This window comes from Oncorhynchus masou, chromosome 23, assembly GCF_036934945.1.
Source record: "Oncorhynchus masou masou isolate Uvic2021 chromosome 23, UVic_Omas_1.1, whole genome shotgun sequence".
In the NCBI taxonomy this organism is placed as follows: Eukaryota; Metazoa; Chordata; class Actinopteri; order Salmoniformes; family Salmonidae; genus Oncorhynchus; species Oncorhynchus masou.
The window spans coordinates 59340269-59357069 of NC_088234.1; the positions used below are offsets into that span (position 1 = coordinate 59340269).

A 16801-nucleotide genomic window follows, 5' to 3' on the forward strand; every position below is an offset into this window, starting at 1 on the left:
TATCAGTTGCGAGTGAGCTGCTACAGCAAGGAAGTATCCTCAGCTGAGATATCCACACCGGAGACAAAAGAGTCGAACGCTTTTTCCCTTCCTTCACCCAACCTACATTTTGAAGGATCTGTTTTTACAAGGCGGAACCACTATTCTTTCGATGTTGACATCGCCGTTTTCTGATTAAAAAGACACTGTGTGGGTTCTAATCGTTTGCGTTTCGGAGGTGTGAGAAGTTCAAAGGTGGATTTTCAGATATTTTACTGTTATTGACAACTCTTATGTGCCGCTACTAAAGCGGTTTAGGACATGTCCGATTCGTCCAGGTGAGTGCAAAATGAACATCAGGATATCGCATATGCATTTACTGTTTTTAAAAAGGCTATAATTTCAGTAGACTAAGAATAGACAATGTAACATAAAATTGCACCGCGGTTCTCCCAACTTTAGACTTCACTCAGTTGTCAAGAAAACCGTGATTCTGAGAAAAAATATCCAAGAGCCTCATTAATTGTTATTTAGAGAACTATGGTGTCTTGTCTAAATGCATTTACTTTGTAGGCTACCATATCGTGTGTTTTCGTAATGCAACAAAAGTATCTTATTCCGCTCACACCGCACGCCTCGCCGCGACAGCGCTTTGACATTAATTGGAGAAAGTTCGTACTTGTTTTGATGAAGTCCACCCCGGCGTCTGCACAGCGGTTTTGCGTGTGAGAATTATACGACCTTAACCGATGTCAATCGTTCCTGATTATCTTTAGTAGCCCATTATCATCGTCCTAGAAAACCTTGAAACACTGAACGCGTTGGACTTGAATTTAATGAAAAATAAAGACCATATTCACATGTTTTTTTCAACTGCCTGAGATTTAAACTGCGATATTGTTGTAGGCCTATTGGTCTACTTTATTCTCAGTTACAGTGCGATGCATGATATTATATCGCCTATAATACGCCAATAGGCCGTTTTTATTTTGAGGATAGGGATGAAAGGTACCTGTTTGTTTCCCTTTTGTTTTCCACTTTAACCTACCCTCATTCTTCTCAGACGATCCAGCAATAAATTAATCACCCGTTGAAGTTGAACGACAATGGGACTCCTGTTCTCAGGTGATTCAGTGATATATAGGCAAGGGGTCAACATTCATTTCCATTTTCAAGACAAAAAAAAAAGAGAGGCTACTACTGCAACCTGTGGGTGGCGATAATGGACCAGTAGGCTAGCCTATGATTTTGGATGCGTTTCATTTAGCTAATCCAATCGCCTGCCAGTCACAAAGGCTCTAATCCAATCAGGTCTGCTTTCAACACATGTTCGTAGAGAACTTTTCATAACAAATGTGTGCAGACTCTCCAGCAAGAAACTGCTTGATGTGCTTGTACTCTATTGTTCGTTGTCTGACTGTCTCTGCGTTTTGGTTGTCTCTAAAATGCGGCTTTCGATTTAACTTTGAATGTGTTTGATATGAGTAAGTATTTGTGATATAGTAGGTTACTGAAAATATTATAAAGTCGACAGATAGCCTATAGGCATAATAGTGAAAAGTGTACGCTGCCTGCTGTCCTTCATGCGCAATTTGGAACCAATTCGAGTATGGAATACAAGTAACGATCAGATTAATTTAGAAAACATGACTATATCTAGATTTTTCATGGGGATCCACAATAGGCTATTCACAACTTTCATTTCGGATAGAAGAAGTTAACTTGGCTTGGAGTTTGAGTTGTGACGCAGTTACTACGGCTTGTAATTTCATGCAAACTGTTTTTCCCTGCTAGAAATGCTGCAATCAGCACTTCTGTACAAACAATGGAGGTACGTGGAGAGGAAAGTTACGGCCGACTCAAAAACTTGGACAGACTGGACACTGGACTCGACCCTGCGGGATATTTAGTCTACGTTTTCTAGAAATGATGGCTGTTTTAGATTTTTGATTCCAGGAGAGGAAATCTCCAACAAATAATGACAATGCACGGACAAATATATATATTTTAAATAGCCTAACTCTGATACTTGATCTATCCTACAGACCACAAAATCGGTCCAAATGGCACAACCACCCTAATTGAGAGAGGGAAAAGCGGAGAGTCGCATCCCAGTGGCGGAGCAGCCTCCCGTGCCGAACCGTCTAACAACCCCCCAGTCCTGCGAAGGGGACCAGCAGTCCCGGGGAGGAATAATGATTCCGAATAGTCTGCTTGGTTTCCAGTCGAGGTCGCCGGTGTTCAGAACACTGTCCAGGTCCTCCAGTGGATATTTTTCGTTCGACAGCGATTCTATTCCAAGCTCCCCGCTATTGAAAGATAACAAGTCGACACAGACTCCGAGCCCATCTAGCCAAGTCATTACCCACGCACTGCAGCGCATGTCTCGAGCACTGGAGACCCGGCGAGATTATGGTAAGGCACGCTTGCTGGTGTCGCACAAATAAAAATTGTTACTCACAATTCAGAGCGCTGGCTTCAAGGCATGGCATGGCGCACATGATAAACTATTTACGCTGCCCTTGTGGCAATCAGAAAGTACACTGTTTGACGACGTCCCCTGACTATTACAATGTACTTAGGACAATTGATTCTGTATCGTATTTATTGATATGGGGGGTGGCGGGCTATTATGCACGGATGCGTCTTGGATTATTGCGCGCTAATTGGTCCTGGTGTTGTTTGTAATGTATGTAGTTATATTTACTTAAATACCGAAGTCATTGCGATATCTGCATGGGTCGAGACTCATGTACAACGTGACGATGAACCAATAGTTGGATTCAACCTCGGCAGGAAGTTTTTTTAGATCAGTATCTGCACTGCGTTTACTGAGTTGTGTTATAACAAGCCACCAAGGAGTGTGAGTGATAGCAAAATATGCATGCGCAGGTGTTTGTTAACGGCACCTGTACGTGCACACAGATTTACACTCAACCTCAATAACATTCCCGACAAAGCCAGTGGCCATAGAAGACAAGCAAACGGAAATAAACAGGCACTGCTTTTTGCCCCCTTCGTTCATAATATATGTGTTTGAGCAGCCTAATTCACCTGTGTACTTTTATTTGACCACATGTCGTGAGTTGGAGTAGAGGCCACATGTCGTGAGTTGGAGTAGAGGCCACATGTCGTGAGTTGGAGTAGAGGCCACATGTCGTGAGTTGGAGTAGAGGCCACATGTCGTGAGTTGGAGTAGAGGCCACATGTCGTGAGTTGGAGTAGAGGCCAGTCAAATAGCCCTCTGTGTCTTTGGTCAACAGCAAACAGGGCTTCCTCCCTGCTCATTCTCCTTAGGAGCCAGCTAATATGAGGGACAGATACATCTCTATCTGTACTGTTTCACACACATCTCTAATCCCAAAGAGACTACTCTTAAAGGAAACCTCCTTTTGGTATTCGTTTTATTAGTCCGTAGGAATATTTTGCATGTCAACAATCAAGTTTTCAAGATATATAACTTTCTAAATACAGCCAGTATGATGCACTCTGCTACCACTACCAACATATATTTTTTGGGGTGGAATTTTCCTTTAATGGGTACACTCTTAGGAAAAAAGGTGCTATCTAGAACCTAAAAGGGTTCTTTGGCTGTCCCCATAGGTTAACCCATTGAAGAACCCATTTTGGATCCACATAGAACCCCTTTGGTTCCAGGTAGAACCCTTTTGGATTCTATATAGAAGGCTTTCCACAGAGAGTTCTACTTGGAACCCAAAAAGTGTATCCTATGGGGGCAGTCAAAGAACCCGTTTGGAAACAACTTTTCTATCTCTGATGTTGGGAAGCCAATGATTGGGCCTCGCTCAAAGCCATTTCTTAAGATAAAGTCTGAAGAGTTTGTTTGTGGAGAATAACATCAATGTTCTCCAGTTTTATTACCACTGCCTGTTATTGCCTGAGGGAGACAGATGCTGGGGAGGAATTGTGTACCTGTTTTTTTTACTCAGACTTTCTTTTCTGAATACCAGATATGATTGATCCTAGCACACGTATAGAAAACCACAAATGAGGTGTAATACAGCTTTCCCCAACTGACAGGTGGTTTTATTTGGGCCACCAAGTGTTGTGAGCAAATAAGAAAAAAACAATATTTTTTACATTTATTTTTGTTTTATTGTTGAACATAATGGACTAAAAACACCAGAATCTGCTCCAAGTCATTTTAATTTTAGAAATCTGTTCACAAGTATTCCCGCACATAATCGAGAGAAACGTGATTGTATACAAATGTAAACAAGGTTCGAAATGATTATGTTTTAGTCAAACATTATATCTGTTTGGGCTTCTTGTGGTGACTTTGGCGACTACAAGTTATTAGTCATTATTTTTTCCAGACCCCCGAACATCCGCATCAGAAACAATCATCCCGCGGGTGAACCTAGTGGATGATCCTTGCTCTATATATACTGTATCTGTAATATACAGTATGCCTTTGGTGCATTCAATTACATTTAGATTTTGACAACTTTACTTGAGGTTTCTTGACAAATAGCCCTTAAAACACACTCATAAGATTGTCATAAGATAACAAAAGATACCATTTCATAACAATAGTCTTCCACTCATCATGGACACTGCTATGTGTTGTTGTTACGTCTCTCTTATGACAGTGATATAAAGCCCTTATGCCAGGCTACTTGCAGGAAAGTGTTTCCATATTAACATATGGTGCAACTGATATTGTACGGCCCTTGAGGGATATGAGAAATATTAGACATATGGTTCATGACACATGAGTCATAACAAGAGATCCGAACACATTCATAACTAAACCACACTATAGTACATAACCAGAGAGTCATACTGGACTCCTCTTAGTATTGTCGTAGCTTGGTCTTTGTTATTAGATTGTGTTCCAATGCGTTCTGAGAGCATTTTGTTCTTTGTCCCCCAGACGTGTGGCCCAACCCCCTCCGGCCCTATAGAGCACGCCCGCCACCGACTGCGGCGGACATGCGGCCAGAGATACTCATCGGTCAGGAGCTTCAGCGCATTGGAGATGAGTTTAACAACCTCTTCATACATGGGGTGAGTGTTACACCAGCACTGAGACTTACAGACGGGAGGATCCTAAAAAGAGACCCATATTTCCTGATGATATGTAGTTTCTCAGGGGAAAACAATGAATTAAACAATCACTTTCAGGGAATTGGTAGCTTCAGTTCAAATATCCCTAAGGGAGTTTGTGGCTGTCAACCACTCTCATAGGATACGATACACAGGCACTGCAAAACCAATTCTATCACGATCAAATTAGTTAAATAAAGGTAAAATAAAAATCAATGATGGTCACTGCAGTGCATGGGAAAGTTAATCTTCCGATTAGATAGTGTCAATAATTTAAGCGTTTTCGCAGACCTGCTGCCGAAATCATGACAGCATCGTTGAAGAAATTGCCTGTGCAGCTATAAGTTGGTTTCTTTCTCTTGCTACTTTACATTTCTGGAGTTTGCATCACCTTATTTACAAACCATGTCAAGGACTGCACTGGATCAGATGGAGCTGATAAGGTGCTCAGTTCAACATGTGCCATTCTAGACGATTTCTATTTGTCTCCTTGACCTAGCATTCTGTGCTCTCGTTTCTTATGTACTGAGGGCACTCTGGCTTTATAACATTATTTATAATACAGTCCTTAATCATTTTCAGTGAGCTCACTATGACATATGCCGTGGGGGGGTGAATATCACGTATCAGCTGTTACGGGACCGGCCTAATGTTCAAAGACACACCCAGCAGGAGGCTGCCTTCAACACCGACATGAAAAGGTTGTGTGGAGAGAGGGAGCGAGCGAGAGAGAGAGAGAGAGAGAGAGAGAGAGAGAGAGAGGGAGAGAGAGAGAGAGAGAGGGAGAGAGAGAGAGAGAGAGAGGGAGAGAGAGAGAGGGAGCGAGAGAGAGGGAGAGAGAGAGAGGGAGCGAGAGAGAGGGAGAGAGGAGAGAGAGAGAGAGGGAGCGAGAGAGAGGGAGAGAGAGAGAGGGAGCGAGAGAGAGGGAGCGAGCGAGAGAGAGGGAGCGAGAGGGAGCGAGAGAGAGAGAGGGAGCGAGAGAGAGAGAGGGAGCGAGAGAGAGAGAGGGAGCGAGAGAGAGAGGGAGCGAGAGGCTACATGAAAAGTGCAATAGCACTAATATAACCGTATTACTGCAGGTTTTTTGTTAATTTATGTATATCACAATACTGAGTTTCCAGGAAAATTCTCAGCAACAAAAGAGTGATACAATTAAGATCCAACATCTGCTACAGGACAGGCTCTTCATTTTAGAGAGTTTCAATGTGACAGTGCATGTTGCATGCATTTTAGGGAGTTTCAATGTGACAGTGCATGTTGCATGCATTTTAGGGAGCTTCAATGTGACAGTGCATGTTGCATGCATTTTAGGGAGCTTCAATGTGACAGTGCATGTTGCATGCATTTTAGGGAGTTTCAATGTGACTGTGCATGGAATTTGTTGAAAACTGTTTTTCTTGCCAGTTCACCATCCCCAAGGTACACTGCCTAGTACCCATAAAAGGGGAAGGTTTGTCTGTATAATCAAATATATAAACTGATGACTGGACTTTGTATTTTCTCACAAAACCCCCCAGAAATATTTACTTCTAATGAGTGCATAAGCATTTCCCGTTAATAATGTGTTACTAATGGCGTCTGGGTGTCTGGGGAGAACTAAATATTTACACACCTTTCAACAGGTGAGGCTGTAGAGCCGAACAGGGTTTCTCTCTCTCTCTCTCTCTCTGTGTGTGTGTGTGTGTGTGTGTGTGTGTGTGTGTGTGTGTGAATATCTCTCTTGTATAGAGGGAGGTTTATGTATTTCGAGAACAAAAAGCCCAATAAAAAGCAGAACATATTGTTCCATGTTCTGGTCTCAGGTGTTTGGTTGCGATCAGGGAGAGGAATTCTGAAAGACTGTCCCTTTCTAGAATCTAGAGCTGTCTTGTACTTTTCCCATCTGTCACAATTGTCTATTACATAACTTTCTACAGGTGATTGCATTGTGTGTTACTGGCAAATGCAGGTGTTTCATACAGTTCTATGTATAGATTGTCAACTGCCAATAACTGTTATAATGCTTGTATCTGGATGAGCTCTAGTACTTCCTAGCTAGTGACTATAAAGTGAGTCATTTCATTGTTGACAAAGTGTTTGTGTGTTTTCAGGTGTCACGTAAGGTGAATCAAAAAACCTCCTGCACACTTTGTTTACTGACACACAGGTATGTGTCATCTGTGATACTTCCCTGTCCTTCCTTCTGATTGGCTCTATGGCCTCTGGCCACCCACAGAACTGACCAGTGACCTGCATTACTCTAGCGATGTCCAGGTTTTGTTTTGCCACACACACACACACACCATTCCTTCTCTGCCTAATAGCCATCATGGAAAATACTCTTAGGGCTGTCTGAGTGTGTGCTCAAGGTCAAAGAGGCCAAGCCTGGGGGTTTGAGACTGACAGAGGGAAGGGTCAGGTTGCAATGACGGGGCAGTGGAGCTGGTTAGTGAGTGATTGGTTGTGTTGTGTTGCAGAATTGCAGGTCTACGTGACTGCCCTGTGGTTAAGGCTCTCGGGAGCCAACTGTGGGCTCTAATTATCCACTGGTCTGCCTTTACAGGCCTCACTCACCCAGCGCCTTGGAGACGCGCTCCAACGGGTGTCATGCTTGTGTGAGGCGCTGGAAAGAACTTCTGAGTGGAGCTGATCCACTGTTGAGTCTTTGAGTGTGTTGTGGGTTTGGGTGTCTGTGATGGGTACTGTGATGCTTGCGTAGGTGTTTAGTGGTTGCATCGCTGTGAAGTTAGCTTTTCATGTGTAGGTCCTTTGTCCTATGGGCTGATATAGGAGGCTTTTAATTCAGGGCACTACTCCTACTAGAGGTACACAAATCATTTGTTTTCTTTCAAACATTTTGAGCGTTTAACTGAGCCTTTCCAGAGTGCCAGATGGACAGGGTTTGTACTTTTTGTGCGATTCTATTGCACCAGGCCAGCTCAATCAAGCGCAGCTAAAGTATTTGAAAGAATCCCAAGTACTATTTGAGCCAAGGTCTGGTGAGACGTCTCTCCAGTGGTGAATATGGCAGATGGTAGTGTGAGACGTCTCTCCGGTGGTGAATATGGCAGATGGTAGTGTGAGACGTCTCTCCGGTGGTGAATATGGCAGATGGTAGTGTGAGACGTCTCTCCGGTGGTGAATATGGCAGATGGTAGTGTGAGACGTCTCTCCGGTGGTGAATATGGCAGATGGTAGTGTGAGACGTCTCTCCGGTGGTGAATATGGCAGATGGTAGTGTGAGACGTCTCTCCGGTGGTGAATATGGCAGATGGTAGTGTGAGACGTCTCTCCGGTGGTGAATATGGCAGATGGTAGTGTGAGACCCAAAAGGACAAGCGCCCTGCTAATGCAAAGCAGATGTCTGGCCACAGAAACATGTTGTTATTCTAAGATAACTAACGTCTGTATTTTGCCATTATCTGAGAATTCACATGGCAGCTCACGTCTTTGGAGTTTCTATTTTATTTTTAAATTGGGTTTGTTCCTCAAAGGGATTTTTAGTAGGAAGCAGCAAATAAGCACCCTCTTATTTGTGACGCAATGTTATTTTGTTTTAGGACCTGCAGTCTTTGTCTTGAAGAATGAGGGAGAGAGAAGCTTGTCTGTTTTTAAAAACTATTTTAAGCATCTGCATAATTACTTGTTTTAATCAAATAAAAACACAGTCGATGAGTATCAGTGACAACTTTGTTTTTCCTCAGGCAGCAATTGCAGGCAGACATCTGCGAACGTATTAGCGAGTCACTTTAATTGCACGTCTTCTACTTCAAATTGTGGCTGCTCTCCCAGTTTGGTCAAATTGTTTTTCAGTGTTCTTCTGGCCTTGTAAGTTTTTGTTTTGCTTGCATGTGGTGTTGCAGATTTCTCTCACACCAGATCAATTGTCAAGAGAGAGATTAGTCAGTCAGTAGGTACCTGAATATCACACAGTTTGGGAACAGAAACAGCTGAATACTCAGGCCCAGATCCATTAGATTTAAAAGTGTTAATGTTTTGTAATATTGTACCAATTAGCTGGTTGTGGGTGAAACTGTCAGTATTCAGTGAATTTGGGTATTAACGTCACCACTGCCAAAACATGAAAGCTACATTGATCCCATATTTAAGTTGATCCACCTCCCCTCCTTCAGTCAGTTTTACACAACTAATAGCAAATTACTAAAGGTGTCATTCACCTATTGATTTGCATTACACCAGCCTCTCGTGTTGCATGCCTCAGGGTGTGAAGTGGCATGTGATTACATACTGTGTGTACTAGTTATATAATGCAATACAAAATGCAACATTGAGTCACAATACTATAATACCCACCAGAGAGGTTTTACCCTCAGACTCAATGGCCAAATATCTGGATCAAGTCTGTGTTTACCCTGTGTTGAAACCACTGCCTGGAACTGTTTAATTAGTCAAGCTTATAGTAAGTACATATATCTTTCCTCTTTCTCATTCTATTATAATTTCAGTAAAACAAAGTACTGAGTAAAGGGTCTGAATACTTACAGTTGAAGTCGGAAGTTTACATACATTTAGGTTGGAGTCATTAAAACTCGTTTTTCAACTACTCCACAAATTTCTTGTTAACAAACAATACTTTTGGCAAGTCGGTTAGGACATCTACTTTGTGCATGACATAAGTCATTCTTCCAACAATTGTTTACAGACCGATTATTTCACTTGTAATTCACTGTATCACAATTCCAGTGGGTCAGAAGTTTACATACACTAAGTTGGCGGTGCCTTTAAACAGCTTGGAAAATTCTAGAAAATTATGTCATTGCTTTAGAAGCTTCTGATAGACTAATTGACATCATTTGAGTCAATTGGAGATGTACCTGTGGATGTATTTCAAGGCCTACCTTCAAACGCAGTGTGTGATGTGTGGCAGCATCATGTTGTGGGGGTGCTTTGCTGCAGGAGGGACTGGTGCACTTTACAAAATAGATGGCATCATGACGACGGAAAATTATGTGGCTATATTGAAGCAACATCTCAAGACATCAGTCAGGAAGTTAAAGCTTGGTCGCAAATGCGTCTTCCAAATGGACAATGACCTCAAGCATACTTCCATAGTTGTGGCAAAATGGCTTAAGGTCAACAAAGTCAAGGTATTGGAGTGGCCATCACAATGCTCTGACCTCAATCCTATAGAAAGGAGGAATGGGCCAAAATTCACCCAACTTATTGTGGGAAGCTTGTGGAAGGCTACCCGAAATGTTTGACCCAAGTTAAACAATTTAAAGGCAATGCTACCAAAAACTAATTGAGTGTATGTTAACTTCTGACCCACTGGGAATGTGATGAAAGAAATAAAAGCTGAAATGAATCATTCTCTCTACTATTATTCTGATATTTCACATTCTTAAAATAAAGTGGTGATCCTAACTGACCTTAATTAAGACAGGGAATTTTGCCTCAGAGTAAATGTCAGGAATTGTGAAAAAGTGAGTTTAAATGTATTTGGCTAAGGTGTATGTAAACTTCCGACTTCAACTGTATGTAAAAAGAAAAGGTATTTCAGTTTTTTTGTATTTTTATAAATGTGCAAAAATGTTGTTTTAAAAAAAATGTTTTTGCTTTGTCATTATGGGGTATTGTGTGTAGATTGGTTAGGGAAAAAATACTTTCATCAATGTTAGAATAAGGCTGTAATGTAACAAAATGTGGATAAAGTGAAGGGGTCTGAATACTTTCCAAATGCACTGTGTTCTAATCTAACAACCTTTCAACAGCGTGTTTTAAGTTCTTGTTAAATCTTTCAGAGCAATCATTTATATCGAGCCAAACCATCGATCTGCCATTTCTTTCATGAACTCCTCATTTTTGGCCCAAAGGTGAATGGGGTCTTGCAAGGTTCCCAGTTCTGCTCTGTCTTTCTTACCGAAGGGTTAATGCACTTCCATTTAACTCCACTTCCTCATCACCTGTTTCCTCAGACACTGTTCACAGTCACTCCAGGCTTTTGTGGTTCTTGGCATGACTCATTTCAGCTAAAACAAAGCGTTGATATCCCCCTTGCATTAGTTCCTAAATGTCAGCACTGTATGGCTCCCTGCCCAGCTGCTCTGAATCCACACACATGCAGTGATTCACTAATGGAGCGATACCCCAGTCATACTTCAGCACAGTTCCTGTCAGAAACGTAGTTTCTGATAAAAGTCGAACTCAGACTTGGTGTTTCCTCAGTCCCCTCTGCCAAAGAGGCCACAGTGGAAATGACCAACGCTTATTGCAAGAGCCCTGCCAAACTAGTGACCGCAGGCCAATGTGACGGCCGGGCTAAGACAGCCACCTGTTTTCATCTCCCCTTTGCCATGTCTGCAGAGGTAATTGTCTCTGAGGAGGGAGTAGTCCACTCATCCACCATTACCAGGACCCTATGACCTGTTCAAGTCACTGCTAAAGACCTAATAGAATGGCTCAATCTCTTCCCAAATCTCTCCATTCATCTCACAGTAAAAATGTCCCTATTTATGTTTAGGTCATCAAGTACCTCTTCCATCTGAAGCTGAAGTAGCTGACCTAATAGAATGGCTTTTATGACCGTGCTGCTGCCCTGTTTTTCTCATTAAGAAGTATGACTCATGTTGTAAACCTGGTATGTTCGTGTGTGATGGTTCAGTTCAGCCCAAGGCTCTAGTGTGTTGACTCAAAGAGCAGAACATCAACCCTCATATTGAAAGGGTAAATACTTTTACCTTGGTTGCTCATTTAATGCTCAATTGTGCTTATATAATTCAATACTGTGTACACATAATTAACAAACACACATACTGTACATAAGCGCATCCTGGCAGTTTCACAGGAGCAAACACATGTAAGAACGTTTCATTTGATTGCCTGGGCCTCTGGTCTTAAGTGTGGAGTTAACCCACTGATCCTAACACCCGGAGAGGGAGCAGGGGTTTGGGGTGAGGTGGGGCAGGATGTTGAGTTGTGTTGGCCTGCTTCCTGTGTTTGTTAGGGTTGCATGTGTGTCATGAAAGGACTGGCACACTGACCACAGTTGAGCTCAGCCGTGTCCAGTATTATCAGCAAACCTCAGCTGTCTGTCTTCTATACACATCAGGGGTCTTTATGGTGGTCAGCCAAGACCCCCATGGGTTCATTGAGGAAAAGTCTGTTTATTAGTGCAATTTGTTTGAATCATATGTCTGGATTAAAGGTGAGTGGCGCTATTACGCTGTGTGTTGTGGCAATAATGTTGAATGCTCTGTGTAGTATCTTGCGTGGTTATACTGTATGTACAAGAGGATGTAACACGGCTCCTTTCTCTGTGTCCTCCACAGCGCCTTGCAGGCAGAAACGGTCAGATTGCCCAGGGAAACCTGCAGCAGATGCACCAAGAGCCAGCCTTCCTACTGTGGATGGGTCTTCTGATTGGACGACTATTACAGATAATCCTGCGGAGAAGATGATTGACAGACAGAAGCCCCAATCCCACCCTCTGGAGCACCCAGCAGGCACATACTGTATAACCTGGGAGAATTCTGTTAAAGAGCCTATACATATGAATATGTAAAATAGTCACATTTTCAGAATGGACTCTCCTTCATATGTGAACCTTTACAAATTTATCTTGATGGTTTTTGACCTTGAATGGCCTCAGGATTCCCTGGTCCAGCATACATTGGGACAGGGAATCTGTAATGCTTTGGGAATACTTTCTTTGGAAATTCAACAACACCTGGAATTTTGCACCTATGTTTCCTGCACGGATCTGGAAAGCTGAGCCTAATCAAAGAACCAAAGATGGAGTGTCCCATCGCGGAGTGCTCACAGGGATAACGCTGTGTGGATAAGGCTTTGTGGAGGTTACATGTACCTTGTACAGCTTCTCTTTTTCTTTACTGCGCGGTTTTCTTTGTGTTTGTTTGTTTCTACGTGTTTGTGAGTTTACCCATGGTCAGATGTGTAGAGTGCGCTGTGTCTGTTCCTCCCGGTCCTCATGGCAACTCACTGTTTCCCTCCCAAAGCTAACCTGCAATTCTCCTTTGATGCAGTCGGTTCCATTGCCGGTTCCATGGTCCCAGATGAAGTCTGTTTAATGGAGAGTCTCCATTGAAAGTGTTTTTAAGTCCAGTAGTTTTAGACAATGATTCAGTGTGCACTCCAATAGTCTTTATATGAACCCTTTAGGTATTAACCTCGAGCAATAACTGAAGACGCCATTTAAAAAAATGTATTTCCTTTCCAAACATATTCAGTATTAAGAGCAATAGCATGGATGTTAGTAGTCATTGAGAGAACAGAAGAAAAAAACATTTGAAAGCAACTTCAATGCCTATAAGAATGAGATATATTGAAATCAAAGTAGATCTACATGAATTAGGGCAAACAATGTAACTTCTTGAAACAACGTATTTTACGGTTGTCTCATTTGTTTCCGCCTGCCCTTATCAGCTGTCAAACGTAATTCCTGTTATCATTTAGCCTCTGGCTCGGACCTGTTGTTGTCAGTGCTTTGTTAGCCCAGCTGACACTCATGTTGGCCCAGACAAGTCTATTGCAGTGTTGCTAGGTCATTAAAAGCTCATAGAAGCTTTGCTGGAAGAGAACCAAACTCTGAGCCGACATTAGCCAGAGGAACAGGCATAGAGAGACAGTGGATTCAACACAGGTTTGAATGGGTGGGACCAATCACAATGCTTGAGAACATAGATGGATAGACAGTGAGAGAAACCACCAAATGTTCTTGACAAAATTCTTGAAACATTTTTGTATTTCTGAACTGTGGTAGAATGAATGTAAAAAAAAATTTTTTTAAATGATTTTAAGAAAGTGAAGTGGGGTTACTGTGGATGTTAAATGTTACCACATTCTGCATCATGGGTTTTACATTGTATGTGTCCCCAAATGTGACCCAAAGATTGATTATACTGTCATTTTGCTGGTTGGTTCCTATTGTAAAGTACAGTATTGGTGTGGTTCAGACCAACTACCTTGGTCACCCTTTTGATTCCAATGGCTCCTATCTGTCAGTCTGTTGGTATTTGATGTGAAAACCTATTCCACACCCACAGTTCAATAAACATTATCCAGGAAATTGCATGTTGACAGTATAACATGTGATGATGAAAGCCTATTTTTAAAATAGCATAGCACTTACAGCTCATTCAAGGTTTAACGTGCCAAAAATCTGCCTTTTACATTTATTTTAAAAAATAAATGTTTTGCTGACCATGTAGATGAAATGTAAGGTTGATGGTAATTGTTTGATGACATTTCTGCAAACCCAATTTTGAGAAGTGCATGATGTGTTTCATTCTGTCATGTTTGTCTTGGTACCAACATTTTACTGCTCTGCCATGTTTTATATCTTGTATGACTGTCTATTATTTTTTGGTGTTGCCAAATGAAACCAAAAACCTCATTTCAAAGTACTGTATCTCGGAAGGGTGTATGTAGTCGTGTCTAGAGATGCTTTCCAAGAGAACAACTGAAAGCTCAACTGTCACCTTCTGAAACTGATATGGAAACTTCTCCGACAGTTAGCCAATAGTTCCATGTACTCTAGATATATATGTGTTGAGTGAAGGCATGGTCCATACTGTCCATCCATCTTAATATGGGTAGAGACCATAAATAGGAATAGCATTTTCCCCAGACACATCAAAATTCCCAAGTTGGATCCATACATTTTCACCAGTGTCATCTTGGTGGAGGAAGTGCAGGTTTGTACCTCTTGCACAATGATTACTGTACCCAGAATTCAGTCTGTTCAGGACCCTTTTGCACTCTGCGCAGACAGACAGAAATTGATCTGACTCACAGGACCCAGTACATTTGTAGCAAAATGTCATTGTTATTTTTTATATTTTCTCATTTGCACTGAAAGATTGCAATGTTGTGATTTCAATTGTGCAATACTGCTGTGCCTGTAAAAAGCCTTTTTTCATCTTTAAAAAAATCTGGAATTTTCTTTCATTGTTGATTAAACCACATCCTTTTTCATGAAAATCAATAAGCCACTGTCCTTGTTCTATAACTATAACCACACATATTGCAGTCAAAATGAATTAGTCACAGGCAATTCAAAGAAAGTGTGACTATCTTTTTTACACAAACTGTCCTTTTACATACAGTTGAAGTCGGATGTATACATACACCTCAGCCAAATACATTTAAACTCACTTTTTCATAATTCCTGACATTTAATCCTAGTAAAAAGCTTTTACTTCTTTCATCACATTCCCAGTGGGTCAGAAGTTTACATACACTCAATTAGTATTTGGTAGCATTGCCTTTAAATTGTTTAACTTGGGTCAAATGTTTTGGGTAGCCTTCCACAAGCTTCCCACAGTAAGTTGGGTGAATTTTGACCTATTCCTCCTGACAGAGCTGGTATAACTGAGTCAGGTTTGTAGGCCTCCTTGCTCGCACACGCTTTTTCAGTTCTGCCCACACATTTTCTATAGGATTGAGGTCAGGGCTTTGCGATCCAATACCTTGACTTTGTTGTACTTAAGCCCCATTTGTGACGAAGCTTTAACTTCCTGACTGATGTTTTGCGATGTTTCTTCAATATATCCACGTAATTTTCCATCCACATAATTTTCCATCCTCATGATGCCATCTATTTTGTGAAGTGCACCAGTCCCTCCTGCAGCAAAGCACCTCCACAACATAATGCTGCCACCCCCGTGCTTCACGGTTGGAATTGTGTTTTTCGGCTTGCAAGCCTCCCCCTTTTTCCTCCAAACATAATGGTCATTATGGCCAAATAATTCTATTTTTGTTTCATCAAACCAGAGGACATTTCTCCAAAAAGTACGATCTTTGTCCCCATGTGTATTTGTAAACCGTAGTCTTGACTTTTTTATGCCGGTTTTGGAGCAGTGGCTTCTTCCTTGCTGAGTGGCCTTTCAGGTTATGTCCATATAGGACTCGTTTTACTGTGGATATAGATACTTTTGTACCTGTTTCCTCCAGCATCTTCACAAGGTCCTTTGCTGTTGTTCTGGGATTGATTTGCACTTTTTTCACCAAAATACGTTCATCTCTAGGAGACAGAAAGCGTCTCCTTCCTGAGCGGTATGATGGCTGTTTGGTCCCATGGTGTTAATACTTGCGTACTATCGTTTGTACAGATGAACATGGTACCTTCAGGGGTTTGGAAATTGCTCCCAAGGATGAAACAGACGTGTGGAGGTCTGCAATTTTTTTTCCTGAGGTCTTGGCTGATTTCTTTTGATTTTCCCATGATGTCAAGCAAGGAGGCACTGAGTTTGAAGGTAGGCCTTGAAATACATCCACAGGTACACCTCCAATTGACTCAAATGATGTCAATTAGCCTATCAGCACCTTCTAAAGCCATGACATAATTTTCTGGAATTTTTCAAGCTGTTTAAAGGCACAGTCAACTTCTGACCCACTGGAATTGTGATACAGTGAATTATATGGGAAATAATCTGCCTGTAAACAATTGTAGGGAAAATTACTTGTGTCATGCACAAAGTAGATGTCCTAACCGACTTGCCAAAACTATTGTTTGTTAACAAGAAATTTGTGGAGTAGTTGAAAAACAAGTTTTAATGACTACAACCTAAGTGTATGTAAACTTCTGTCTTCAACTGTTTATGTCTTAATTTGTGTAAATCAATTCTCACAACGGTCTCTCGATTTTGGTTCAGGTGAAAATAGGGCAGACCATTCATTTATGTAACCGTGTAAAAAGAGTACTCTTTTATTCTGTGTGGCGACTATGCTTATCTCTGATCATCTGCAGGACACGGAAAGTACGGTAACTTCCCCAACTTGGCACAAACCACCC

General features: G+C 41.7%; 1 protein-coding gene across 1 annotated transcript; it reads left to right on the plus strand.

Annotated features, from left to right (window-relative positions):
- bcl2l11 (BCL2 like 11) lies at positions 1 to 14995 on the plus strand. Its single transcript, XM_064932694.1, is given in 6 exon segments — positions 1 to 317; positions 2025 to 2040; positions 2042 to 2128; positions 2130 to 2394; positions 4877 to 5010; positions 12318 to 14995. Coding segments are annotated over 6 exon segments (648 nt in total). The 5' UTR covers positions 1 to 300; the 3' UTR covers positions 12447 to 14995.
- Positions 14996 to 16801: the final 1806 nt, after the last annotated feature.